The sequence below is a fragment of the Populus trichocarpa genome, chromosome 12 (genome assembly GCF_000002775.5).
Source record: "Populus trichocarpa isolate Nisqually-1 chromosome 12, P.trichocarpa_v4.1, whole genome shotgun sequence".
NCBI classification, from domain to species: Eukaryota; Viridiplantae; Streptophyta; class Magnoliopsida; order Malpighiales; family Salicaceae; genus Populus; species Populus trichocarpa.
Genome location: NC_037296.2, coordinates 6,238,822 through 6,265,765, shown reverse-complemented (window position 1 = coordinate 6,265,765; position 26,944 = coordinate 6,238,822). Strand labels below are relative to the sequence as shown.

The following is a 26,944-nucleotide window of genomic DNA, read 5'->3' as shown; positions in this document are numbered from 1 at the left end:
TATTTTTTGTTTATATGGGAGATGGTCACTTGTAGTGTTAGATGACCCATCACCTACTGTTATGTTTTTTTTATCACCTCTAGTGACAGGAAAATTGAAATCCAAGTTTTTGGACCTCTAAAACCTAATTTCAACTCTTTTTTATTTAAAAATACATCAAAAACACTGTAAACCCTCTATAAATCACTTACCAACCCCCAAACACCCCAAAATTACTCTAAAAACCAAAAATCAAATGAATCATAAAAATTTAAACAAGCCATAATTTACTTTTTCAAGTATGTTAATAGAAAAAAAAAAAAACCACTACTATCAAACTCCTCTCATTAAATAGAATTCATTGACACTATAATCAACCATTTTAATTGTCGAAATATGACCAATTAATTGTTCTTTGTCATTTTCCAGCGACTTCTCTCTCGTCTCTCAAACCTAGAGAGTGATATGTAGAAGAAATTGAAGTTTTGAACCTAAACAGATAATTTCAAACTAAAGGAACCAAAAAAAAAATGGACAAAATCTTATGAGAAAAATATATATGAAAAAGGTGCATTTTAAATAGTTAATAAGTTGTTTGGAATAAATTCTCTACTATAATTGAATTCAATTATAGTGTGTAATTCTTGAATTCACATGTTTAAAAAACATAAATTTCAATTCATTTTGATTTTTATACCCTCGTTACATTCATCTTATTTCTCTAAATATCTTTAAAAACAAAGTTAGATAAATATTTTTTTTAAAATAGTTTTAACATTAAATTTCTTGAATTCACATTTTTGAAAAACATAAAATCCAATTCATTTTGGTTTCTATATTACTATCATTACATTCATCTTATTTCTCCAAATATCTTTAAAAACAAAGCTAGATAAATAATTTTTTAAAAAATAATTTTAACATTAAATTTCTATGCTATAGAATTGTAAATCGAAGGAGTTCAATTTTTGATTTACTTTTATACATTTTTAAAGATTGAATTTCAAATTCAATTCTTATCACTCACAAAAATTTCAAACATAAAATTTCATTAAAAATTCTTTAAAACTTCTATACTGAATTCAATTCAAAGAGTTCCAAATATACCATAAATAAAACCTTTCATGACAAGGTAATCAAAACAAATTCCCATGTCCAAATCCTAAATAACATGGTATACAAGGATAAAATTGAAAAAAAAAATGTTTAATGACTAAACAAAAAAAAAAGCTTTAAAGACTAAAAGAAGACAAAATATGATGCACAGTAAAAACAACCAATCTTTTAGGTTTCTTTTTTATTAAAAGAAATGCAATAAATATTAATTGGATACAATAGAAGTACACCTTAACAAAATCTAAAGCACCAACACTCTTCCAATACAAAATTAGATACATAGAAAAGCTCGTATTCTGAGTTGCTAAATTTGAACAGGATTCTTTATCGCAAAATATTATTTCCAATTACGTTCACCATTCCATCAATTTCCTATAGCATCCATTCCCTTTCATGTAAATGATAATTAGTAGAGCAGTTAATTAACCAAGTTGCTCCATAGATTTAGTACTGTTGACAAAAGTAGCACTTTTATTCAGCCCCTCGAGTAAAAGAATCCGCACAGCTTCTATGCCTTGTTGAAACATAAAATCCAACTGAAAAAAGAAAAGAAATCGATTGAATGATGAAAATCCACTCCAATTCTATACAGTATCTCTTCTGAGTAAATGTAAAAAGTTTACATACCTCTTCATGTTCTTGTTTAGTGAAAGGGCGGAGAACAAAGTTAGCAGTATCCATTTTTCCAGGAGGCCGTCCAATGCCTAGAATGATTTCGCAAACACATAGCTATAACAAATCTAGAAAGGAGATTGCTAAGTATAATTTTGGTGCTTTTGGAACACAACTTACCAATTCTTAAACGAGGAAAATCACGGTTTCCTTTGAAGTGATTAATAACACTCTTCATCCTGAAGGAACAAGAAAATTAGTCAGCCATACAATGTAAAAGAGTTAATTATGATAAATTCTTCTTTGTACTTTAATACAAGAGTTAATTACGAGGAATTCTTTGTACTTCAATGGAGAACAACAATATTTTTCAGAGTGTACAATGGCCCTCAACATTGGATATTCAAAAATGAAATTTTCCTTTTTGCAACAAAGTTTAAAAAATAGCCATAACGAAGGATAGATTATACAACGATGAAGTTCCAAATTATATCACAAACATAAAAACAAGTTCCAAATGTTTATTCTGATATGATATAAGAGGGATTATGATTCAAAACATTGTATTATCTATGTCCTCTCCAAGATCCAATCAGACACCAAAACCACAAAAGGCAAACAATGCATGCACTAAAGTAGGCTCAGCCATGGGACCCTTTTACTTGAAGCTCAGATGAGAGTAAACTACAGCCCAAAATCAGGATAGAATTAGTACAGCACTAAGGGCATGCAGCAACAACAACAACAAGATACCCATTATGTCCTCCATGTCCACCTTTCGGCAATAGTCTCAATTTGGCAAAAGGCAGATCTAGGTCATCATAAATCTGAAACAATAGAATAACTGACTCTTAGTTCGGAGGACATAATTGTTTCTTAAGTTAAAGAGTAGAGGAAGATCAAATATCACTATTTTACCAAAAGTACTTGCTTCAAAGGAATCTTGTAATATGATACAATGGCTCCAACCTACAAATGGCATTGGAAAATCAACCTATCAATGCCAGAACTCTAGACACATTAGATAGAGGAGAATATCTTGACTGCAAATATAAGAAGAGGTCCTCTTCAAAGAGCTTACTTACAGACTCACCACTTGCATTCATAAAAGTTTGGGGCTTGGCAAACATCACTGGAACATTTCCAATAAATCCTGGAACACAGAACTATTATCATAATGATTGTAAATAAGAACACTAAAATCAAGAAAAGATAAAATTCCATTATCTCATCTACCTCTCACTGTCATAGTGCCTAAAAGATAATTCAATTTTATGTGTCTTAATTTGTAACCTTCAACATTCATTGGCAGTTGCACAAAAATTGACAACTAGGAGAAATTCCCACATCTATCACTCATTCGTGTTGTTAATTTGCATGCCAAGCACCCATTCCATAACAACCATAAGCAAATAATGTTTGAGACAGTACCAAGTAGTTGCTAAAGTATAATTTGAAGACCCAATAAAAAAATTCAACGAGACTATGATTTCAAAAGAAGGATAAAAATCTGAACTTGTTTCAATTAATTCAATGTAGAATTGAGTTGAATACAAAAAGGTGTAAATAACCGACCTTTACCAAAGAGGGCTTTAAAAGAAACACCAGATATAGATATGCCCTCAGCATCAGCCAAAGCATCCACCATCTGAAATCCCACCTGTAAAACAACACCACCCCACCAGATATAGATATGCCCTCAGCATCAGCCAAAGCAATTAAAAAAAAATTTAACTAAAATTTTGGGGAAAAAAACCCTTATTCACACAGCATGAAAACGACGACAAAAGAAGAAGAAAGAGAAAAAATAAACAGACGTTATGGCGAGTGGAGTGGTATTTTTTGCCAGGATTGCCGAGGCCAACAATGAGCCAAGGGTGCTGTTGTTTTGGCTTTGCCGCTGCAACTGCATCACTGGAATCCTCTGTGGTGGTGGAGATGGATGCTGAAGAAGAAGAGGAAGAGAGAATTGGGAAATGGTGAGGAAACATGTTGGTTTTTAATAATTGACCAAACCAAGATGGTTTGTTGTAATAATTCTTTGGAAACCCTAAGGTGGCAATTGATGATGATGTTACTACCACTGCTGTACTACCTAGTTTCATGCTTCTCTCTCTCTCATAAAAAAGAAGTAAATACTAATGGTTCTTTAGGGTTTTGAATCTGAGGAGAGGAAGGAGACGGCACTGCTTTTCCTTCTATTAGTATTGAGGGCTCTTGGGGGAAAATATGCAAGAGAGGAAAGATGAAGTTGGGAAATTTTATTTGTGACAGAAAAATGGATTACGAACCCGAGTTTTTTTTTGTCACAATACTCCCACTACACCACAATTACTTCACTGATAGAAATTTCTTCAAAACATTTATAGATAATATATCATATGAACGATTTTTTTTATATGAAAAATAGCCTGATTTTTTAAAAAATATTTGTAAAATAACACAATTTAAAAGAAAAAAATTAGTAAAATAACATAGTTTATATCATAGTTATTATACTCATTCGAGGGTTGACCCGATCAAGAAGTCTGGTTCCGGGTTGCACGGGTTAACTTAGATCAACCCGAATCAATCATGAAAAATTAAAAAAAATATTTGAAATTTTAATATTTCATATGAAAAAATTAAGAAACAATCCATATAAATATAGACTATACGGGTTATAAATAATGGAGTTTAAAAGATTATTTTAAAAAAAAATTTATCCCACATTAAAAAAACATAATTTTTTTCTTGTGAATATAGAGTATATATACTAAAGGGCTTCAAATCCCACATTGAAAAAATAATTTTTTTCTTGTGAGCATATAATATATATATTAAAAGGGCTTCAAATCCCACATTGAAAAAATAAAATATTCTTCTAGTATATATATAGTGAACTTTAAAAAAGATTAATAACCAACTAAAAATATATATAAAAAAAAAGGTCTCTGGCTAGGAGAAAAAACACATTTGAAAAAAAAAATTGGTCTCAACCAGGTTTTGCCTAGTTGTTTGGGTCACGGTTCAACCAGGTGGGTCAACTAGGTTTTGCCGGGTTTTTGCTCATTCCGATCTTTTACCTTATCCAGACTGGTCCAGCCACCAGGTCGACTGAGTCTTGGGTCGACCTGCCAGGCTGATTCAGGTTTAATAACTATGGTTTGTACATATTACGACTGTGAAACAGAATATTCAAACTTGCCACCATTCAAAAATCTTACATTAAAAAAAAAGGTGACACATTTGGATCATTGTTGGTAACCTTTTTCGGTGTTATTAAATTTGTCTTATCGAGATTTTTTTTATACTACATGTAATATCATAATAAAAAATTTAGTGTGTCTCCAAGGTCTTTTTATTTTTTTCTCTCTCCTCACATGCAGCCTATTTCATAATGTTGTTTTTTTTAAAAAAAATGTCTTGTTACTAATAGCAATAAATTTGGATGTCATGTTTTCCAATCGCAACGGGTAAAAAATGTATTATTTCACCAACATTTTTTTAAATTGTGTAATTTTGCCAATATATTTTAAAAATCCATGCTAATAAAAAAATAGTATTGTAAATAAATCAACTGTAAAATCATTTAATTGGATTACAGGAAAACAGGGAAAAAAATTTAGTCAAATGCTACCATGCTGTTCAATTTTAATCGTTTGCTTGTTCATAAATAAACAAATTAATTTTTAGCCTGATCATCTCAGCTATTATTGTATTTACATATAAGTAATATCAAATCTTGATCTTTTCAAGACATAAAACTTGTAAAAAAAACTATTTCTAATTTTAATTTTTTTATAAATATAAATATATTGTATCTATCTAAATCAAACATACTAGAATTAAAAATTTGTAGTGTTTCTTAGTAAATTTGTTAAAAAAAATCTTATCGTTTAAAAATAAAGGAAAAAATAATCTATTAACTCAAATACATGTAAGAAATTTTATATTTTTAATACATATTTAAATTAAATATTTAATTGTTCTTAAATTTTAAAATAATTTTTATAAATTATATAACGTGAGTTTTTCTTTAATTTAATGCATTCCTCATTAGTCATTTTAACGTGGTTTTTTTAATTACCACTATTTTTGTTTCAAATTTTAAATCTTACTATAGTATAAGCTTTTTCTTCTTTTTATTTTTTACTTATTGATACATGCTTTTTATTTTTTATTTTTATTTTTTCTATACATGAAAAAATATGATTAGCCATCACTTGACTCATTGTAGACGTCCCATGAACGCCATCAATCCACTTGTCAATCTATAAGTGACTCACTTTTATTTTATAGTTAGCACATACAAATTGTTAATTATATAAAATAATTTGTTGTATAGAAATGAAATTTTCTTAGGTATTAATACCTTCTAAAATTTAGTTCATGTATTAATCTTGCAAAAAACTCAACATCACAACCACAATTATTCATAATTCATAATTCATCACATCCATACAATTTATATCATCCAATGCAATAATACGTTTCGTACTAGATTTCATAAACATTATACATGCATAATTAATTCCAAACTATTACTATTATAAGTTTATACATAAATAGTCCAAATCTATTTTATTTATAAGTTTCCTAACAATCCAAAATATATACAAAAAGGAAAACAATATTTTACATACATAACAAAAATGATAATACTAAAGTCTGCCTAGCATTAGTTTTATTAGGCCACTTAATAGTTATTTTGTGAAAAAATAATCATGATATATTATATGTATATATTTCTTATTAATACTTAGTTAATTATATTTTTAAGAATGTGAATAACTATAAAATGATAAAAGTAAAATATAAGCATGAATGTATGAATTTATATGTATATTTCATACTATGAATTTGGTGGATATATCAGACAATTTTAAGGATTGAGATCACAATGATGTAGTTGTGTATTGACTGAGTTGAATAAGTTTGATTGCAATTAGTTACAGGTTGGGTAAGCGGGACAAGATTTGGATCCCCGTATAGGGAAAATTCTATTAAAATTTTGTAGAAATTTAAATAAGACTTGAGATAATTAAATGTCTAGTATACAATGGATAAACACGATGTTGAATGAAATATAAAGATTTCAAAAGGATGGAATGGTAACTAATGACATAAAATAAAAGTTGATGATTTGTCTATACATGAAAAAAATTTGCCTATTTATATGTCATAATTGTTCAACATAAGGAAAACTAATTGGAAAAAAATTGTGATTGTTATAGAACGAGATGCCACCACTTGAGAATTGTAGTGTTGTGTGATGTGGTTATTATGCATATGAATCACTTATTGTTAGGTCATTTGTGACAATTCGATAGGAGGGCAATATATGATGGTTTTTGAAAAATGCATTCTATTGTTAAATATGTTAAAACAAGTTTATGAAGATAAAACAAAATTAAAAGGAAAAGCAAGGCCGAGAGGAGATAAAATACAAGTAAGGAACATGGTGAGAGAAGACAATCAAATCAACTACTAACGAAACAAATATGAATTTTGCCAAGAGTGGAGGTAAGACAAGAGGAGAGAAAAAAAATAAAGGTGAGAAAAAAAGAAAAAATTGAAGGAACAACTAATTTTTTATGTAAGAGAGGGTGAGGTTAAAAGTGCTTTTATTATAATAAGATGATGATTGTTCTTGTGTATAAAGAGTCTTATTTTAACACTAACGAACTTGATCCTTATATTACTAGTGTGGTTGTTTCTTTATTGCAAGAATTTAATGATGTGTATCCCAAAGATATTCCAAATGACTTTACACCAATATGAGGAATCAAACAAAAAAGTGATCTTATATCCAGAGCTGCGATTTCTAATTGACTAGCCTACCAAAGTAATCTTAAAAAGATAAAGGATTTCCAAGGTATGTAGAGGAGTTAATATGAAAGAGGTACATACAATAAAGCACGAGTCCATGTGTTATTCCAGTCTTACTTGTGCCTAAAAAGAATGGAACTTGGACGATGTATATTGATTTTCATGTTATCATCAACATAACAGTAAAGTATAAATATCTTATCCCTAAACTTGATTATATGTTAGATGAACTGCATGAATCTTGTGTATTTTTAAAAATTAATTTAAAAAGTAGATATCATCAAATTAGGATGAAATATGGTGATGAATGGAAAACTACATTTAAAACTGAGTATAGTTTGTATAAGTGGTTAGTCATGCTTTTTGGACTTCCTATGCACCTAGTACTTCTATGAGACTAATGAATCATGTGTTGTGTGCATTTATAAGCAAACTCATAGTAGTGTATTTTGATGATTTTCTAATATATAACAAGATTTTAAATGAGCATGTTGAACATTTATGTCATGTACTTGATGTTGAGTTTCCCGAATATCATACACACAACAAAAACTAAGAAACAAAATTATTTGGGAGTTCCTAGGATCCCATTAGACAGATTTAGAGTTGTTTAGAGATTTATTACCTGAAGATCTAATCTTTTTTCAACTTTGAATAATTCTTTAAAGGTTGAGTTGTTACAAACCACAAGTCATCCAATTATTCGGTCTCCAATGGTAATCTACATGAACCACCTATGAGAAATCTTCTAAATCTCTATTTAGAAGAGATGAATTGCTATGTCTAGAGTACTAGCTCTAATTTTACCTTTATGTAGTTTTCTGTCTAATAGACAACAACTCATAAAAATAAGAGGCATAACTTATTATTTATAAGGAAATCTAAAATATCATATAAATTGATAAAATATCAATTTACCCCTAGATAATATCCATATATTAATTTAGGATAATTATATAAATTAACTCAATCAAGTCCTTACTTGATTTTTCTAGGTTTAGAAATATAATCTTTGTATTAATTGTATTCTAATCTTTAATTTCTAAAATATATTTTAATCAAATCATACTTAATTAAATCATCACAGTTTAATTTCTGACTAATGGTTCTTAAAGTGTGTGACCCATTAGGATCCTAATATGTTAACCCAAATATAAATTATAATTATAATTAAATAGAATTAAATAATTTAATTTATTATCAATTAAACAATTGATTAATTTATATTTGAAGATTAGGTGCATTGTTTAGCAACGTGTCATATCCCTAAAATATTAGAAAAGTCATTAGTGGTTTGACTTAACCTTGTAGTGACCAGTTTCTTAGTGTAATTAATATCTTTTTTATCAATAATATTTGAATTTAACATTAAAGCATGAAGTATGTCTGTCATATTAAATCATGTTTGTTTTCTACATAATAGTCATTGATTGTTTGAATAAGATTTGAAACTCTTTTCAAATCTCATTCCATCTTGGCCAAGAATTTATCAGTCAATACTATTTGAGAACAAATGAAACATTTTCTTTAATTCACCTAGGGTATTGAATCTTCTCTTGATCACTCAATTACCTTCATATAGTTCATGTTATACCCAATGTTTGCCTTTTCGTTACCTCAATTAAGATAATATGTAACAGGATCAAAGCATAACATTCTCTACATAAGATGACTTAGGGATCTCAAGTCAAAGGATCACTTACACAACCGTCACGTAAGCCTTTTCATAGATATAAGTAATCTCTTCATATGAAATTCTCATGCGGGTCAGTTCAGTGTACATGTCTTATAAAAAGCACATACATATTAGTTCTAGGTATCCCTTATACCTCAACTTATGAGATCAGCTTCTTCCTTTCATAATGTATCAGTCTTTACAACTCTAATGAATGTTTAGTATTTAAGAGAGTATTAACCATGAATATTTTAGGAACAATGCTTTGATGCAATAGAAATCTCATAATTATAACAAATTTATAATTTTCTTTACAAAGTATTTTTGTTTCATAGACTTTATCTTTACTTTAGATTCATTAATATAATATTATATGAATATTAAAGATAAATTAATCCTTTATTAATAATAAATATATATTTACATGAATATAATAATATCATATGTAACCAACTGATTGACTATAGAACATATTCAACTAATACGTGATGTGTTGTGTAAAGAATCATTGTATGCTAATTTGAAGAAGTGTACCTTTTGCATTGAGAAAATTGTGCTTCTTGGTTATGTTATTAGTGCACAGGTATTGAGATAGATGAAGAAAATGTTAAGGCTATCCAAGAATGACCTACACCTAAATCGGTCATTAAGGTAAGAAGCTTTCATGGTTTGACTAGTTTATATAGGCATTTTGTCAAAGATTTTAGTACTATAATTGCACCTTTAATTAAGATTGTTAAAATGTCTACTGGTTTTAAATGGAAAATTGAACAAGGTAATGCATTTAACTTGTTGAAATAAAAACTTTATTCAACATATTTTTTAGATTTACCTGATTTTATGAAAGATTTTGAGATTAAAAGAGATGCCGTAATAGATATTAGAGCTATTTTAATACAAGATAAGCAACATATTGCTTATTTTAGAAAAAAGCTCAATGGTGCAAGCTTAAACTACTTTACTTATGATAAGGAGCTTTACATTTTGGTAAGAAATTTGGAGACACGGTAGCATTACTTGTGGCCAAAAGAATTCATGATTCATTCGGATTATGAATCGTTGAAGCATTTGAAAGGACAAGATAAACTGAATCGGTGACATTCTTATATGTGATCAAATACAAGCAAGTTAAGAAAAATATAAAGGATAATGCGTTATTAAAAATGTATATTCTTCTATCTACTTTGAATGCTATGTTATTCGGATTTAACTATATGAAATAATTGTACATTGATAGCGATTTTGCTAATGTATTTCATGTATGTGAAAATTCAGCTTTTAAAAAATTCTATGGGCTTGATGGATACTTTGTTTAAAGAAAATAGACTTTGTGCGTGATGCGAACATCTCCCAAGATATGATAAAATCAAATTTGAATGGTTTGCAACTTAACCCAACAATAACCTGCCTTGGAGAACCAAAGTTACACATAACAATTACTCTCTCCCTACATCTATAAAGAGACGTGAATGAGTAGTATAAAATCACAACGAAGTTAATCAATCCTTGAAAGAGTTTGCAAGTTCAATCAAGAACTTATTACAAGAATAACTTAACCATATTTAAGATAGCAAGAATATCGATTTCTTTATTAAAAATAGTCTCTTTTCTAAAAAACAATCTCTACAAAAGAGTATTTATATTATAAAGAATTCTAAGTCTAATAAAATATCCCTAATGAATATGGATAACCTAATAAATAATAAAAATTTAATGAACCTAAATTTAAATAAAGGCTCTAATATCTCTAAAAGTCTTAATAATAACTAAAAGATAAATAAAATAATAGCTCAACTAATTTAAATATGACTAAAGTCATTTTTGTAATCTACTAGCAGAATCAAAGTTCAACTTCAAATGCATGGTTATCTCGTGTCTTAATGAATTAGAGGGTGTGTCATATATCAATGGAAAACTATGGATGTCTACTTTTCAATGCAACTAGAATCACATTAAAATTCCTTCTACAACTCCAGTTATGACAAAAAAAAGTAGCTAAAGGTTAAAACTGGCAGATTTAAATCTTCTTATTCCATTATTTTTGTAATGTATGAATGCCCACTCACAAGCCCTTCTTGAACATGAGTTAAATTATTCAAGGCTTTTACTTTATTATTTAATATCTTCTTAAAGTCCACCTTGTCCTATGTGTTTTGAAGAAATCCATTGAAATCCTCTCTGAACCTCTTAGCCCTAAGTCTTGCCGTTGGACCAACTAGAACCTACAACAAATCTCTTGGTGTTGCTTGGATCACATCAATACACTTAATGGTTCTATTCATGAATTACTTGTACGTGAAGCTCATGAGAGCAGCTTAATAGGGCATTTTAGTGTCGCTAAGACTTTTGATGTATTATATGAACACTTTTATTGGTTTTTTTTTTAAAAGATATTCAAAGAATCCGTGATAAATGGCTAAGTCTAAGATCTTACTGCATAGTTTGTATACTCCTTCGCCTGTACCTAAGAAACCTTTAGTCTATATTTTTATGGACTTTGTTTTAGATTTACCTAGGTTGAAAAGGGCTAGAGACTTAATCTTTATGGTTGTTGCTTGATTTTTTAAGATGGCGCATAACATGTCATAAAATTGATGCTACAACTAAAATAATAGACTTGTTCTTTAGGGAGATAATATGATTTTATGGGGTTCCTAAAAGCATAGTTTCATATCGAGATGTTAAGTTTCTTAGCTACTTTTGGAAGGTTTTATGGAGAAAGGTATGAACTAAGTTATTGTTTTTTACTACTTGTCATCTACAAATGTTGGGAAAATAGAAGTAGCAAATATGAATTTAAATACACTTTTACGTACTATCATCCAAAAGATTCTTAGAAATTAAGAAGATTGTTTGTCATTTATTGAGTTTGCTTAAAATTATAGTGTGCATTCTACTACTGATTTTTCATGATATGAGATCGTGTATGACTTTAACTCATTAACTCCATTAGATATGATTTCTTTACCTGTTGATGAAAGGGTTAGTCTTGATGGAAATAGAAAAGCATAAATAATGAAGACACTTCATGAGAGGATACGATAACATATAGAAAAGAAGAATGAACAATATGCATTTAAGGTAAATAAAAGGAGTAAACGAGTTATTTTCCAACTAGATGATTGAGTTTGGGTGGATATGCAAAAGAAAAGGTTTCCATCCCATAAGAAATCAAAATTGCAGCCTTAAGGAGATGGTCCATTCCAAATCCTTGAAAGAATAAGTGAAAATGCCTATAAAATATATCTACCAAGTGAGTATAGTGTTAATGTTAGTTTCAATATTTCTGATCTCTTTTTGTTTGATGTGGGTGGTGATTCGAGGTCGAATTTTTTTAGGAGAGAGGGGATGTTACGAATCAGCCTACCATGACATAGGATCTACTAAGTGCTAATTGGACCAATTACAAGGTCAAAGGCCAAGAAGCTAAATGAGACATTGAATTGCTTATTTAGAGCATTTGTGCCAAGGTTAACTTCAAAGAGGCTTCAACACATATGAGATAACTTATAATCAACTTAATCCATGTGCAAAAAAGGCTCAACGCAACCCCAACTTAGGCTTATGGTTGGCAACATAATTAGGAGGCCTTGTTTGAACAACTTTCCATGCTCTACAAGAAAAAATAGGTGATGAAAAATAATCCTAATTATATAAGGATATTTTGACAAAATATTTTTGGAGTTTCCATCTTAAACAAGGAAAATAAAGGGACACATTTATTACAAAAATTTTCATGCTTATTTAAAAGAGTTAAATTTGGTAGCAACACTCATTATTCAAGGATATTTAAGTCGGTTTTGGGTTGATTTTTTCTTATGCATAGTTTTATACCAACAAGTATAATTTTCGATCCAACAGTTGGATCAAGCTAAAATTTTATCAAAAGTTTTCAAAGGTCTTGTTTTATATATAGTTGAAATCTCATATCAATTAGACATAAAAAAAAAGGCCTTACAATAAGGTCTAAAAGCTACTATGCAGGATTTGTATTAATTTTCTAGTTGATTTAGGATTCTTTTTTCTATTTTATTTAGAATTCTCTTATTATTTCTCCAATATTGTTTATGACTTTTTTACCTATTATAATTAAGATTATTTATTTTACTTAAGTTTTTTTTACAGACTTTGATTTCATAATAATACTTGTGTGTATGAGAGGAAAACTCATACTTTTCAGTTCTTGAAAGAATTGAAATTGACTTATCGAAGAACAATTGTCTTTATAGCATCTTCCTTATACTTCTCGTTCATGATTTGCTAATTGTTGGGTGGGGGTTCGAATTCTAATTGTGTTGGTGCCTCAGTTCAAGATAATTGTTATGTCATGCTTTCTATCTCAAATCTTATTTTTGACTTTTCTAGGATTGTGTTCAAACTTACTTGTGGGTTTCTGAATCTTTATATCCATGAAGTTCACATCAGGTCCAGCCCACTCTCTATGCATAAGGGCAAAGGAAAAGTTCGATCTTGGTCGATATGGAGGTGGATAAGCAAGATGATGTGAGTTAACTAGCACTTGTTATCATAAAATTCTCGAGGATGGCAAGGAAAATGACGCTTTATTTTTTCCTTTGTTTTTTTCTCTCTTTGTTTTTTTAAGGTTGGCTGGATGTCTTTTCATGTCATGTATAAGGGAGGATATAGTGTGTGTGTGTGTGTGTGTGAATCAATTGTTCTAGGGATTTTCTTTTCAAGATTATTTTTTAATTGAACTAGGCTTGAACTAAAACAACCTGGGCTCACCTATGTTGTTTAGTCCAAGCCCACACCACGCTTTTTATTTTTTATTTTTTTTCTCATGGACAAAAATGGGGTGATTACACAAGCTATCACTAAAAGTATAAGAATATAGATTAGTTTGAAAAAAGATTATACTAAAAAATTTAAATTTTAATTAGGGGTTTTAAATAGAAAGTAATTATAACAAATATACTAAAATGGAAGGTATTAGGGTAGATTACACATGCTATCCAATGTTTTAATGTATAATAAAATAACCAAAAAAACCCCAAGAGTAAAAAAATCAATAGTTTTGAGTAGGGGTATTTAGGTATTTTTGTTTTTTTACACACTGTAGAATTATATATGTACCCTTGGATCCAAGAAATTTAAATCATATCAGGGATATTAGGGTCTTTTAGTCTTGAATTTTTGTCAATTGTCGGTATGGTTAAGGGTAGTGATGTGATTTTACATTAGAATAATATTTTTTAATATGAAAAAGCTGCCGGCGTGTTTTGTACACGAGTTAGCATGTGGGAAACACCATGTACTTTAGGTGGCACGTGTAGCGGCTCCCAGTGGTAAAAAATGGGATTTCATCGTGTCATTTTATTCTTCGTCGTCTCCTCTTCCATTTTGAGTGGCACGTGTCATCCAAATATGGCCGGTTTATTGCCAATGACCCTTTTTTCCCCTTCATTTCTCTCTTCTACCCCAATAAATACACTATGGTTCTTATTGTTATTGGTATTTCAAATTTAGCCCTTTTAGTTTTGATTTTTGTATTTTTGTCATTTTCTCTTTTGTTAAAGTTTTATTTGTTTTCAATTTAACCCTTAGTTTTTAATTTGTATACATATAATGTTTTTTTATTTGGTTCTTTTACTTTTAATTTCTTATTTTTTTCCTTTGCCATTTTGTCAGTTTTTATGGCTTTCAATTTTATCCTTCAAATCAAGTTTATGATTTTTTTTTTCAATGATAATAATAATGATTCCAATTTGGTCCTTCTTTTGATTTCTTATTGTTTTTCTTGATCCTTTTGTCAAAGTTTTATAGTTTTTAATTATATCATTCAAATCAAGTTCATGATTTTTATCTTGATCCTTTTGTCAAAGTTTTATAGTTTTTAATTATATTATTCAAATCAAGTTCATGATTTTTATTTTAATAATAATAATAATGATTATAGTTGTGGTGGTAGTGGTAATAATAATAATAATAACAATAATAATGATATTTTTATTGATGATTGTAATAATTGTGGTGGTAATAATAATAATAATAATAAGAATGATGATGATGATGATAAAAATACTAATAATAATAGTAGCAATAATAATAATGACAATAATAATAGTAGTAGTAGTAATAATAATAATAGTGATGATGATAGTGGTAATAGTTGTGAAAATAGTAATAATATTAATAGGACTACTACTATCATCACTAATAATGCTAATGCTAGTAATAATTGTGGTAGTGGTGGTAATGATGATGATAATAATAATAGCAATGGTAGTAATAGTAATAATAGTAGCAGTAAAAATAATGGTAGTAATTTTAATAATAATAGTGATGACGATGATATTACTTATTAATAATAGTAGTAATATTGATTTTTATTTTTATTTTTTGAATTGTTATTTTTTTTTAAATCATGTATGATTATTATTATTTTTTTAATTTCATCATTTAATATTTAATTTATTAGGAATTGAATTTCATGGTTTTTCAAGATTTAATGCTTTAGATCTAATGACTCGATTCACTAGTTTAAGAAATTAACATATTTTTTTATATAAAAATACTTTATAATTCTCCTCTTTTTTTTTTCCAGGTATTCCAGTTATATGACTTGGGATGTAAATAATTAGCCCCGTAAAATACTATTTATTAGGTCGCCTTTCGGCACTCGTCAGCTTTATCTTTGTTTTATCGAGTCATATTTGTTAGTTGGCACAGCCACGGTTGAAGTTAGTTATCTGTTAATTAACCTGCTGATATATGTACACATTTGACATCAATGTGAAGGAAGAAATGGTCTCTTTTCTATGATATTGATATTCTCACCTGTCCGTCGAGTCACCACCCATGGATATTCTCACCGTCCTTTGTTTGGTGACTGATTCCCCACATGCAAGATACGCGAATCTGCTGACAATAAACAGGAAAAGCTAGTAAACAGGAGTCGTCGAACGGCAAGGAATCTTAATTTTCCAGAAGATCGTAGTTACAGAAATGAACACAACGCTAGAACATCCCTTGGGAAATTAATTTGGACGCAAATTTGACACTTTCATGGTCAAGGAGGCATCATCAGCTGCATCGCACAGCAAACCTTACACAGATTTCACTAATTATAGTAGATTCAAATAGTCCTAATGGCTATTCTTCAGTGCCTTCACGATATCCACCCACAAATGAATGCGTGAAGAAGAACAAAAATGCAGCTATTTTCATTGCGTTGTCAAACAAAAAAAGAAAAATGTCGATCACAAGTCACTTTTGTTACATATACATCCGATGAACTTTTATGGACGATCAATTTCGTCCAGTCTCATCAATAGAAACCAGAGAAAAGTATTATACACTAGAGTGCATGTGGGAGGTCCAGCTTTTTATCTCCATCGAAGGCCTCACCGTGGCTGCAAAGACACAATCTTTAATAATTTGGCAGAAAATCTTAAAGAAAACGTAGATATTGATTAAGCAATGACAAATGATCACCTGAGATAGCTCAGAGCTGACATTCGATAGAGACAGGTGAACACCAGAATATGTAACCCAATTGTATAGAAAAATGCAAAAGTTCGAGCATATCTGCAATAGTTATTTTAAATTAGAACTTGAACTTTTGAAACATTGGAAAATACTTGCATAAAAAGAAGGTGGGAACTAAGTGCACGGTGTATAAGATGAATGCTGTGAACAGGAAAAGCATGTAGCAGCACACATCGTACAGGGGCAACAAGGATACTCAACCACAAGTGAACATGACACATACGGAACACGAATATCCATATTCATGGGTGAAAATTATATTTTTCCAAGCATAAGCTGAAGAAAAAAAAAAAAAGTTCATTTATATAAATAAATATAGCCTATGCAATGATGTGACAAGAATGTGATTGGGAAAGACAGGAAATAGAAGTGATGATAAATTGAAGGAATCAATAAAAATGTGTTCTGATTTGTTAGCACATATTATAAAACTGGCAAACAGCATCCAAGCAGTGGTGAAAATAAACAAATTGTGGAGTAGACAGGAGGAAATCTGGTCACAGTTCAAAGGACCAGAAAACTCAGTGAGCTGCCAAACACTGATTCATGTAAGATACCATTAGTTATGATGGTGAACCATAACTAGAGACCATAGTAATGCTGGTATTTGAGAGATGCATAGTTCAGGATCTGCACTATGTACTGAGAAATAAAGGGGGTAAAGAACAGTTGCAATACGGAAAAAACCAAACCATACTTGTTACCCAGAAGAAAGCGTCCACTACTAAGCGTGATTCTATCCCTGAAACCCAACTCCTTGTATCTTTGATCCCGCTCCTAGTCACAAATAAATGGTTGGTCAGTACATGATAAATGACTTCAAAAAGCCTAAGATATGCATCTGAATATTGAATCTGAAAATATGTCATTAAAGATCTCTTCGTTCAAAGTATGATAAAACAGACTATTACTAGCCCACCCCTCTCAACTATTAGAAAATAAAAAAATGGAAAACTGAATTGAGTTTTCTTGAAGAGCAACAATGACAAAGCCCTAGCGCAACAAAATCAGTCAGAACAGGCATGAGGTATTGAGGTTTATGCCCGTTCCATTCAATTACTACCTTCAAATGGGAAAACAAAAGCTAAAGAAGGAAAGTGACTTGGCAGGCCTTAAAAACCACTTTATGATCAAACATGTGACCATGAGTTTTGTGATGAAACAACTTTTAGCAGATGTGCTCAAAGAATACAACCTTCTTTGAAAAAGCAGCGAACGGATTTATGTCATCTTCATATATCTTCTTGTACTTAGATTCAACATCTGAGGCAAAGCCACTTTCCAGATCCTCAGCATGCTGAAAATGATCATATAACATTAATAAAATAGAACACTAGAAGCAAAATAAGGAAATAGAGATAAAAATGGATATGCAATGAGGTACCTTCTTTGATCCTCGAGAAACTACTTTCTCAAGATTGTAATCTTGGACATAGCGTATCTTTCCATATAGTTTGACATTATCAGCTTTTGTTTTCTCCAAGTCTGCTGCTAGCACCCCTATCTTCTCCTTCAATTGCCTCACCTCCTACAATATTTGAAAGAATTCACTTAAATCACACTAACATTTGATCTAGCAATGTGAATATTTCGCAATGTGCCAAACAAAAAACTGAACTATAATGAAAAGTCAGCATTTACAAAAAGATTGTATAGCATATAACATGCCTCTTCGGTCTCCCGCAAACGTGCCCTAAATCGATCTCGCTGATTGCAGATCACCTTAAGCATTGAGCTTTGATCTTGATCTACGGAAACATGTTTCTGATCTGCATTCTGGACCAAAATAGGCAAGTATGAATAAGAAAAAAAATTCATGGAGAAGAAACAAATCTCAAGAGAAAAAAATTACAAAATAACACTAAAATATTTAAATTGATGTTCCTTACATGATTTCCCTCCTTGGAGGTTCACTAGCCAATTAAGTTAATAATCCTTTAATTTTTTCACAAAATGTATACCCATATGTTGCAATTCCCTACCATTTTATTAATCAAAACAAATAGTAAAACCTGGCATGCACAAGTATTAATGAGTGAAAACAATGGCATCCATTAACTATAGAGCAATGCTATGCAGTGCGAAAAGAAATTTATAAAATAATCATGACAGACAATGGCAGCTGGTGAAATTTTATTTAACTTCTAGGTCATTTATTTTTTTAACTCTTGTTTGTGTTAGTTTCAGTACTCTTTTCATGCTAGATAGCTTTGCTCTAAACTATCTACTAGAGATGAGTGAAAATGATGGTATCCATCGCAATCACAAAGAACACATCAGTGATCAATGACTTGTTAATTTTATCTCGATAAACTCATTAATGGAAATTGCGGTGTAGGAAGAAAGAGAGAGGTACCTCAGATAACTCAACCCCCCCTGCTTCCGAAAGATCCCAAGCATCAAATAGACTGCCTTTCCGATCTTTGGAGCTATAACCCTGCATCAGGAAGAAAACTACTTAAATTTCACATTTTGAAGTGTTTGTAATCATCATATATGATGGGTGGATGTTATTTATTTATTATTTATTTGCTGATTATGTCTCTGCAAGATAGTAAATTGTCTAAAAATTGGATGCCTATAATCCTTTGACAATGATGTGTTCATTCAAGAATAGAATGATCATAGATTTGGGAACTTAATGGACATTTTAACACAATTAACAAGTTAAGACCTGTTAATATACATGCAAAGCATAATAGATTCACGGAGGCTAACATTAACATGCAGAGTGACCAAGTTACAGAATAGGCAATGCAAGAGATTAAAAAGTCATTGATCCAAACCTTTAATATATCATCTTCCAACTTTTGTATTAATTTTTGTTGTTCATTAACCTTTGCAGTAAGCTCTGTTATCTTGCCTTCAGCTGTTTCCAGTGAAGTCGCTTTCTCAGAGATTTTTACCTGAAAGCAGCAAAATTTGAGCATCATAACCAATCCTTAAAATCTTTAGCCACCACCTAAACATTCCCAAAGTATGGCCCTCAGCCTCGAACTACATGGTCAATGGATGGGGTAAAGATTGAAATCTTACCATAAAAAATGAATAAAAGAACAAAAAATAAGAAAGCATTTAGACAGTATTTATTTCCTTATAGTGACTTCAGCAAGATCTAGAATATCAAACACTAAAAGGAAAACTGGAAAGTAAACGAGGTAATGCAAGGACTACTTGGTACCTTCAACTGCGTGAGTTCATGTTCCATTTTTCTGTTTTTATCAAGAAGAAGAGACTCCATTTTGCTCATCTCTTCCCCACTTGTAGCTACTTCCCAATCCTCAGCCTCAATTGAATTGTAACCTACAGCCTAAATCAAATAATAGTGAAACCATTAACAGAGAGAAATAAAACATTGTAAAGGGTACAGAGGTGGGAGTTGAATTCAGACCACTGGGACTTATCAATGAAAAGACTTCAAACTGGCAATAATGGTGTGAAATCTTGGCTAATATAGCTAGATGTACGAAAGACAAGAATCCAGAGATTGAACCTATCCAATCTAAATAAAAAAACTTAACCTATCTGAGTTTAACAACCCACTAAGCAACTAACTTCACAGAAAAGACATGTTATTTCACCTTCAATACATTCAAAAGGCTATTTATACCCAAGAAATAAAAAAAAAATTTCAACAAATATTATCAGCAGGAACTCTTGTGTAAATCACCAAAATGGTGAGCTAACTACCTGCAAAATTTTCACTTTTTTACGCAAATCATCAACTAATTTTTCAGTTGGTTTTGCTTGAAGCTCTTTCTTCATCTCCTCGAGAGCAGCTTCCTGCATAAGAAAATGAAGGAATACCCAAGTAATTAACAAAAAAAATTCAAAAAGAAGAGATATATAAGCAAATATAAACATAGATCATTTCCATACTGAATCATTTTTTATTGGCATAGCAAATTAATTTCTTACAGCCATTCACAACAATCCTCAGTCATATATACTATGCAACATTACTTCATCAAAGTCAATGACATAAATCTTGGATATCTTATCCAATCCCTTTCACTTTGCAGCAAAGATCATCTATCAAAACCTTGTTGCCTGGGTTAAGGTGGAAGTATTGGCTAAGGATATTTATCTGTGTCTAACTTGTTATGGCCTAAATCCTTGGATGAAGGAAAAGATCTGGAATTGCATGTGTTGTAATTATTATCTATTCTTCTAGAGCTCAGTTTTTCTGATGGGCCATGCTATGTTAATAAAGCCCAAAAAAATAGTTTTAAGTTGAGCAAGTTGGATCGACCCCAGTAAAGAAGGCCGCAAACTAGAAATCTCCAGCCCAATAATAAGACATAAAAGAGTTTGTTATAAATTCCCCCTAATCTCTCTCATGAATCTGACCAGATCCAGAGCTCTTTGCTAATGAATAAGGATAACTCTTACTTCTCCTTCAGGAAATCTCCAGCCCAACCAATTAGTAGCCTAAGAGAAATTTAGCTCATACAACACCCTCGGTTCAGAAGATGCCAGCTTTTAAGATATAAACAAGAAACTGAGAGGCTCATACAGGCTCTATTTTCATTTATAATTTATGTAACTTTTCACATTCCTAGCACACAAATTTTTCCTGAAGTGACTTATTTAGGTACTGCTAAATCCTCAAAGCATAAGATGAACTTGTTAAGAAGGAAATTTTTTATGCAAAAAAAAGATTCATTTTGCATTCTTACAGAAAACTTGTAGCCATAAATTAGATGGAACTGCTAGAAATTATAAATGCTTCATTTTTACAGGTCTTATAGCACCACCTGAGAAATGATACATCCAATTCATTTGATTTTCATGGAGCAAATGAACAGTATCTCATGAGAACAAAAAGAGAACCTAACAAGTTTCAAGCTCAACAGGGTTAATATCTCTTGATAAACATTGAACCAACAATAAAAGAATAAAGTGCCATACCTTCTCGTTAAGTAAAATATTCAATTTTTTGATCTCATTAATGTGTTGTTCTCGCTCATTTGTCAATGTGGTTTCAATGTTGTGAAGTTCCATGTTAAGTTCAGAGATAAGCTTTTCTTTGGTGCTCAAAGAACTCTCGAGAATGCTAGTTGAATCTGAATTGTCACTGTGACACAGCAACAAACAAAACTCAAAAACATTGCTGTAAGAAAAAATGCTAGGTAGATTCAAATGATGCGAGCATTCATCATGGAAAGAAACAATCACTGGAGGAATGAAATATCATGAATGTGCAAATCCAATCCAAATCTTTAAAAAGGCCACCGGTTTATGTAGAAGCAGAAGCAAAGATAATGACAATGGTGCTGAAGTACATTACCCTTTCTTATCTTCAATCTCTTCATTTGCTGACTGCAACTGAGAGCGTAGGACACCCTGTAGAAATATCTAGTTAAAATTTCAGACCATTAAAAAGAAAAGAAGTCATTGATAAAAAGTCCATTCAAGACACTAATCATCTAGAATCACACAGAACTTGGCAGTACAGATCATATCATGGTGGAAGGCTATATGGCATGATCTTTTCAGTTTCTATTAGTACAATTACACATTCCTCCCTAAGATTTAATATGCAGTAATAAAAACATAGAAAAAAAAAACCCCAAAGTGCTTGGGATAAAAAAAAAATTGAAGAAATTCTTCAACAAATTATAAAACAAAAACTAGATCCTCTGGCCTAGGATTTATCGATACTCACAGATGCAGGTACATGACCATAAAGACGAGCAGAAATGAAAGCCTAAATCTGATTGCTAGGTGTCAAGAGGAAGGTTAAAGTCACATATTAGAACTGTATATTTTATTAGCCAAACAAAAGACATTGAGCTAAAATCACAGGGTAAAAACCCCTGCTGATATGTCCCATGAAGCAAAAACAACAAGGCAGTTTCATTTACTTGGTGTTGTTAACTAAATTCAATGAATGCTGAAATCTGGCACAAGATCCATGACCATTCAATACCAAATGTTCTATTTGAATAAAACTCTATGCACTGAATTGATTCATGATGAATAATAGTAATAGTAATAATAAGATTCTTCCTAGCTTATTCAGTTTTCCCTGCACAAGTTCTAGCAGTTAAAACAAGAACATACTGATTATCAAACAATCCAACAACATGTCTAGTAGTCCACCATAAAAACTGAACAATAGAAGATGACAAGAAAGCAGCTAAGCTAATTAGTTGTAAGAAGAGGAGGGAACAAATTGAGAAGGATAGATTACAAGTTGGAATAAACAAACTGTGAAACACATACTTTCTCCCTCTCAAGACTATGCAGACGTGTTTGTGCCCTTTCCACTTCATCCATCAGAAAATTGACCTCTGATTGCTTTGCTGCCCATTCTTCCTCTGATATTATTAAAAAAGAAAAAAAAGGCATAAGATACTTGCAATAGAAATAGAATTTACAGGTGAGCGTTTCTTGTAATAACAATTATGGACACGATAGATTTGAGAGCATGATTAGGACATAATATAGGAAGTCAGGATTTGAATATCACCTGATTGAGCACGAACTTCAAACAATTGGCTTTGTGCAAGTTCATGTAATTTCTGTATAGTTGCAACGCTGTCTTTAGCTTGTCGTAATTGATCTTGCAATGATTGCTCCCTGACAAGAAACAGAGATAAGTAAGATGAAAATTCAAACAACCACCAGCAGAACTTTGTTTTTATTTTTGTTTCTTTTCGTTTCTTTTTTTTTTTCCGTTGAAAATGAAAGATATCTCTGTCACCACAACAAACCACGGATAGATACCTTTCTTTTAAAACCTCTAATGTTTTCTGGTTCTCTTCAGCCAAACTACGTTGCTTCATCTCCACAATTTCCTTTACTTTTTCCTCCATCTGCATCAAACATCACCAAGAAGATAATCACAATTCTTATTTCAGAAATAATTTGCATATCAATATTGACTATGGATCTGACATATAATAGCAGTGATCTATGGAAGGACATCATATTGCTAACTGATAGAAGGTCTGCTACTTCAAAAAAAAAAAAACAGAGAGAATAAAAGATGGCCAAAGAGTTCCCATGTAGTAATAAACCCAATAGCTCAACCAGCTTACAATTAGTCAGAACAGATTGAATATCTCTATTCTTGTGTCCTATATACATATACATCTGAGTCTGACAATAATAAGTACTTCAAGACATGAATGAATTGATATTTTTTTGTACTTCTCCTTTGTTTCCAATTATGTGTGATGATATCAACTTTAGGGATGGAATTTCTAGCAAAGAAGAGAAAATTATGCAGCACATACAAACAATGTATGCTAACACCTCAAATACGAAGCACTTATGCATGAAGATATACGTCATTCATTTAACTCTTTTGTAACTATTAATAAAGGAGAAAAAATATAATGCCTTGTAAGAAAATGTTAGGCTCACATATAACATAGCAAATGAGCAAATAATATTCTAATCAGTACAAATAGCAAATCTCATAAATGATTGCCAAAGTTCAATAATAGATGGCTCAATATTTTAACCAAAACAAATTCACAAAGACAAAAAAGGATAAACCCTGTGCTTTTCTCTATCAGCCAAACTGCTTGCTACAAATCATGTAAGCAATATCACTATCATAATAGCGGTCAAACACCAAGGTCCTAAGAGCCCATGTGATTCCAAGACTTGCCAGCTACAGTGAGGGAACATCAAAATTCATTTCCTACTGGTAAGTAATGCATAGAAAAACAAACGCATACCTGCTGCTCTAACTGACGGTTGCGCTCTTCAAGTCTTCTTATTGTTGCTTGCTGATTCTTTAGGTGAGCTGCCTCAGTCCTGAACTCCTCTAGCTCAACTTTCATCTTCCGGCTCTCAGACTCTAACTCGGACAATTTCAGATCTTGCTCCTGCAAAGAGAAAACAGATTTTGCATAATGGATTGATGCTGTGCGGGTCATAAGAATTCTTATGCTGGCAGGAGGAGAGCAAGATGAAGAAGTCAAGATTTTCAGATATAGCTCCTGTACTTTGAGCTTTCACTGATGCTAAGAAGAGCACTTGTTTCCAACACAGTTACTAAATCTATGCCTAACTTAAAATAATGTTTTAACACGACTTCCCAAGCTTGCGCCGCAGACATCAATAGTAAATGTTAACAAGAATACATTGCCAACATGTGAAACCTTACGTCATTGGGATGAGACCTAAAGGATTACTCAGTTCTGAGACTTACATCCAACACTAAGCACTACAATATATGTGAAGGGCGGACAAATTCCTGATATTCATAAGATTATCACCGAGAAAAACAACAGATACTAAGCACTTGCCAGTTACAGATTACATTTGCAGACAGCATAAAGAAAAGAATATAACAATGCTACTTACAGAAATTGAAGCAAGAGCAGGATAAGGATCTGGGGCCTCATAAAGTTTCTGATAGATATTAAGAAAAGCATTTTCTCCAAATTTGGCTCTCTTAGTAAGATTATCGACTTCTTCCTGGAACCCTTTTAGCAATGAGTTAAACAAACCTAACTTTTCGTCGGATGAAGCCTTCTTGAAATCTGCCACCAAAAATAAATAAATAAATAAGAATCGATAAACCTTAACTTTTAGCAATTTAATTAATTGGTGATGGTAAGGGTACCTCTGGTGCTCTCGGCAAGCTTCCGTCGGTTTTTCTGGCTGTTTTCCTGATTTTCAGCAATTCTAAGCCCCTGCTCATCCAACACACTTTTCTCCTTCTCCAGCTCAAAGTCTAGATCAAGTATTAATTTGACAGAACAGATCATCATTATTATTATTATTATTCCTACTCTTGCAAAAATGCAGCATAAATTAAATATTAATTGCTAAATCAAATCATTATTAAAAAGGAAAGAAAGACATGAAAAATAATCATCGGCTCATAAATCGGGACAGGTCAATATTTAGCATCAATCAAAGGTGAATTCAAATAAAATTAGGTTTTAATTGATTAAAATGATACCTTTCCAGAAATTGGAGACGAGGGAGACAGGAGAAGTGGAGATCGTTTTGTCCCTCTCGGATCCTCCTTGCGGAGCCTCCATTTTTTAAGCGAATTTGGATCTGAGTACAAATTCAGTTAGGGAAGAAAATGTGAATAAACAATCAGATTCATATATTTACTAGCAAGAGATTAGATGATTTAAGGGTGTGAGTTTCAAATCAAAATCTTTTCGTGTTTGTAAAGTTCGCGACCGTCTGAAAAGGGAGTGGAGTGGGTTCGGTAAAGCCCAAATGTAATCTTTTTTCTAGATGGTCCATTGGACTCATCCAATATTATAGAATTCACATTGTTTCCATGGGCTTGTCTAATGTTGTCAAGATAAATAAAGATTATTAGCTCCTTCACTCTTTTTGAAAAAATTAAAATAAACAGTGTAGTACTTCTTTCATTGCATACAAAAGTGTAACTTATACATGCTTATTATTATGGAAACTATCTAATAATTTATTAAAATGTTATCGGTCTTGCTTGAACTAAGTTTTAAAGTCAGTTGAATTCACAATCATTCAGTTAATTCTATTGAAGAAAAAACTAATAGCCATAGTTATCATATCTGACCCGGGAGTTGACCTGATCAAGAAGCCGGGTTTCGAGATACACGGATTGACCCAGGTCAATCCGAATCAACTTGGAAAAATTTTAAAAAAAATATTTAAAATTTTAATATTTCATATGAAAAAATTAAGAAACAATCCATATGAATATAGGCTATACGTGTTATAAATAATGAAGTTTAAAAGATTATTTCAAAAGATTTTGTATCTCACATTGAAAAAAATACTATGTTACTATGTTATTCTTTTAAGTTGAAGTATTTAAACTAAAAAGATTTTTTATTTCACATTGAAAAATCATAACTTTTTTTCTTGTAAATATAAAGTATATATATTAAAGGGCTTCAAATCCCACATTGAAAAAAAAAAATTATGTGAACATAGAGTATATATACTAAAGAGCTTCAAATCCAACATTTAAAAAATAAAACATTCTTCTAGCATTTATATAGTGAACTTTGAAAAGGGTTAATAACCAACTAAAAAATATAAAAAAAAAGGAGTCTCTGGCTAGGAGAAAAAACATATTTGAAAAAAAAAACTCGGGTCTCAACCGGTTTTTGTCGAGTCGCCCGAGTCACGGGTCAACCGGGTTTCACTGAGTTTTTTCTTATTCCGATCTTTTACCTACCCAGACCGATCCAGCCACCAAGTCAACTGGGTCCCAAGTCGACCCATTGGGTCGGTCCGGGTTTAATAACTACACTAACAAGTAGC

At 31.1% G+C, this 26,944-nt stretch overlaps 2 protein-coding genes across 2 annotated transcripts; both read right to left on the bottom strand.

Annotated features, from left to right (window-relative positions):
• Nucleotides 1–1,246: 1,246 nt before the first annotated feature.
• Nucleotides 1,247–4,024, bottom strand: LOC7487098 (peptidyl-tRNA hydrolase, mitochondrial). The gene is made up of 8 exons (XM_002317902.4): nt 3,525–4,024; nt 3,283–3,367; nt 2,793–2,860; nt 2,626–2,676; nt 2,461–2,534; nt 1,888–1,946; nt 1,723–1,799; nt 1,247–1,631 (listed from the first exon to the last, which is right to left on the bottom strand). Exons 1-8 carry the CDS (start codon nt 3,810–3,812, stop codon nt 1,518–1,520), a joined length of 816 nt encoding a protein of 271 aa, XP_002317938.1. The 5' UTR covers nt 3,813–4,024; the 3' UTR covers nt 1,247–1,517.
• Nucleotides 4,025–16,356: 12,332 nt separating this feature from the next.
• Nucleotides 16,357–25,854, bottom strand: LOC7484710 (protein CASP). Its single transcript, XM_024582814.2, has 19 exons — nt 25,632–25,854; nt 25,290–25,400; nt 25,028–25,206; nt 24,397–24,546; nt 23,435–23,523; nt 23,178–23,287; nt 22,931–23,025; nt 21,993–22,048; nt 21,614–21,779; nt 20,393–20,485; nt 19,884–20,012; nt 19,489–19,608; nt 19,059–19,139; nt 18,371–18,478; nt 18,087–18,230; nt 17,898–17,999; nt 17,400–17,479; nt 16,649–16,741; nt 16,357–16,566 (listed from the first exon to the last, which is right to left on the bottom strand). The coding sequence occupies exons 1-19, from the start codon at nt 25,711–25,713 to the stop codon at nt 16,512–16,514; spliced, it is 2,043 nt and encodes a 680-aa protein (XP_024438582.1). The 5' UTR covers nt 25,714–25,854; the 3' UTR covers nt 16,357–16,511.
• Between the last annotated feature and the right edge of the window lie 1,090 nt (nt 25,855–26,944).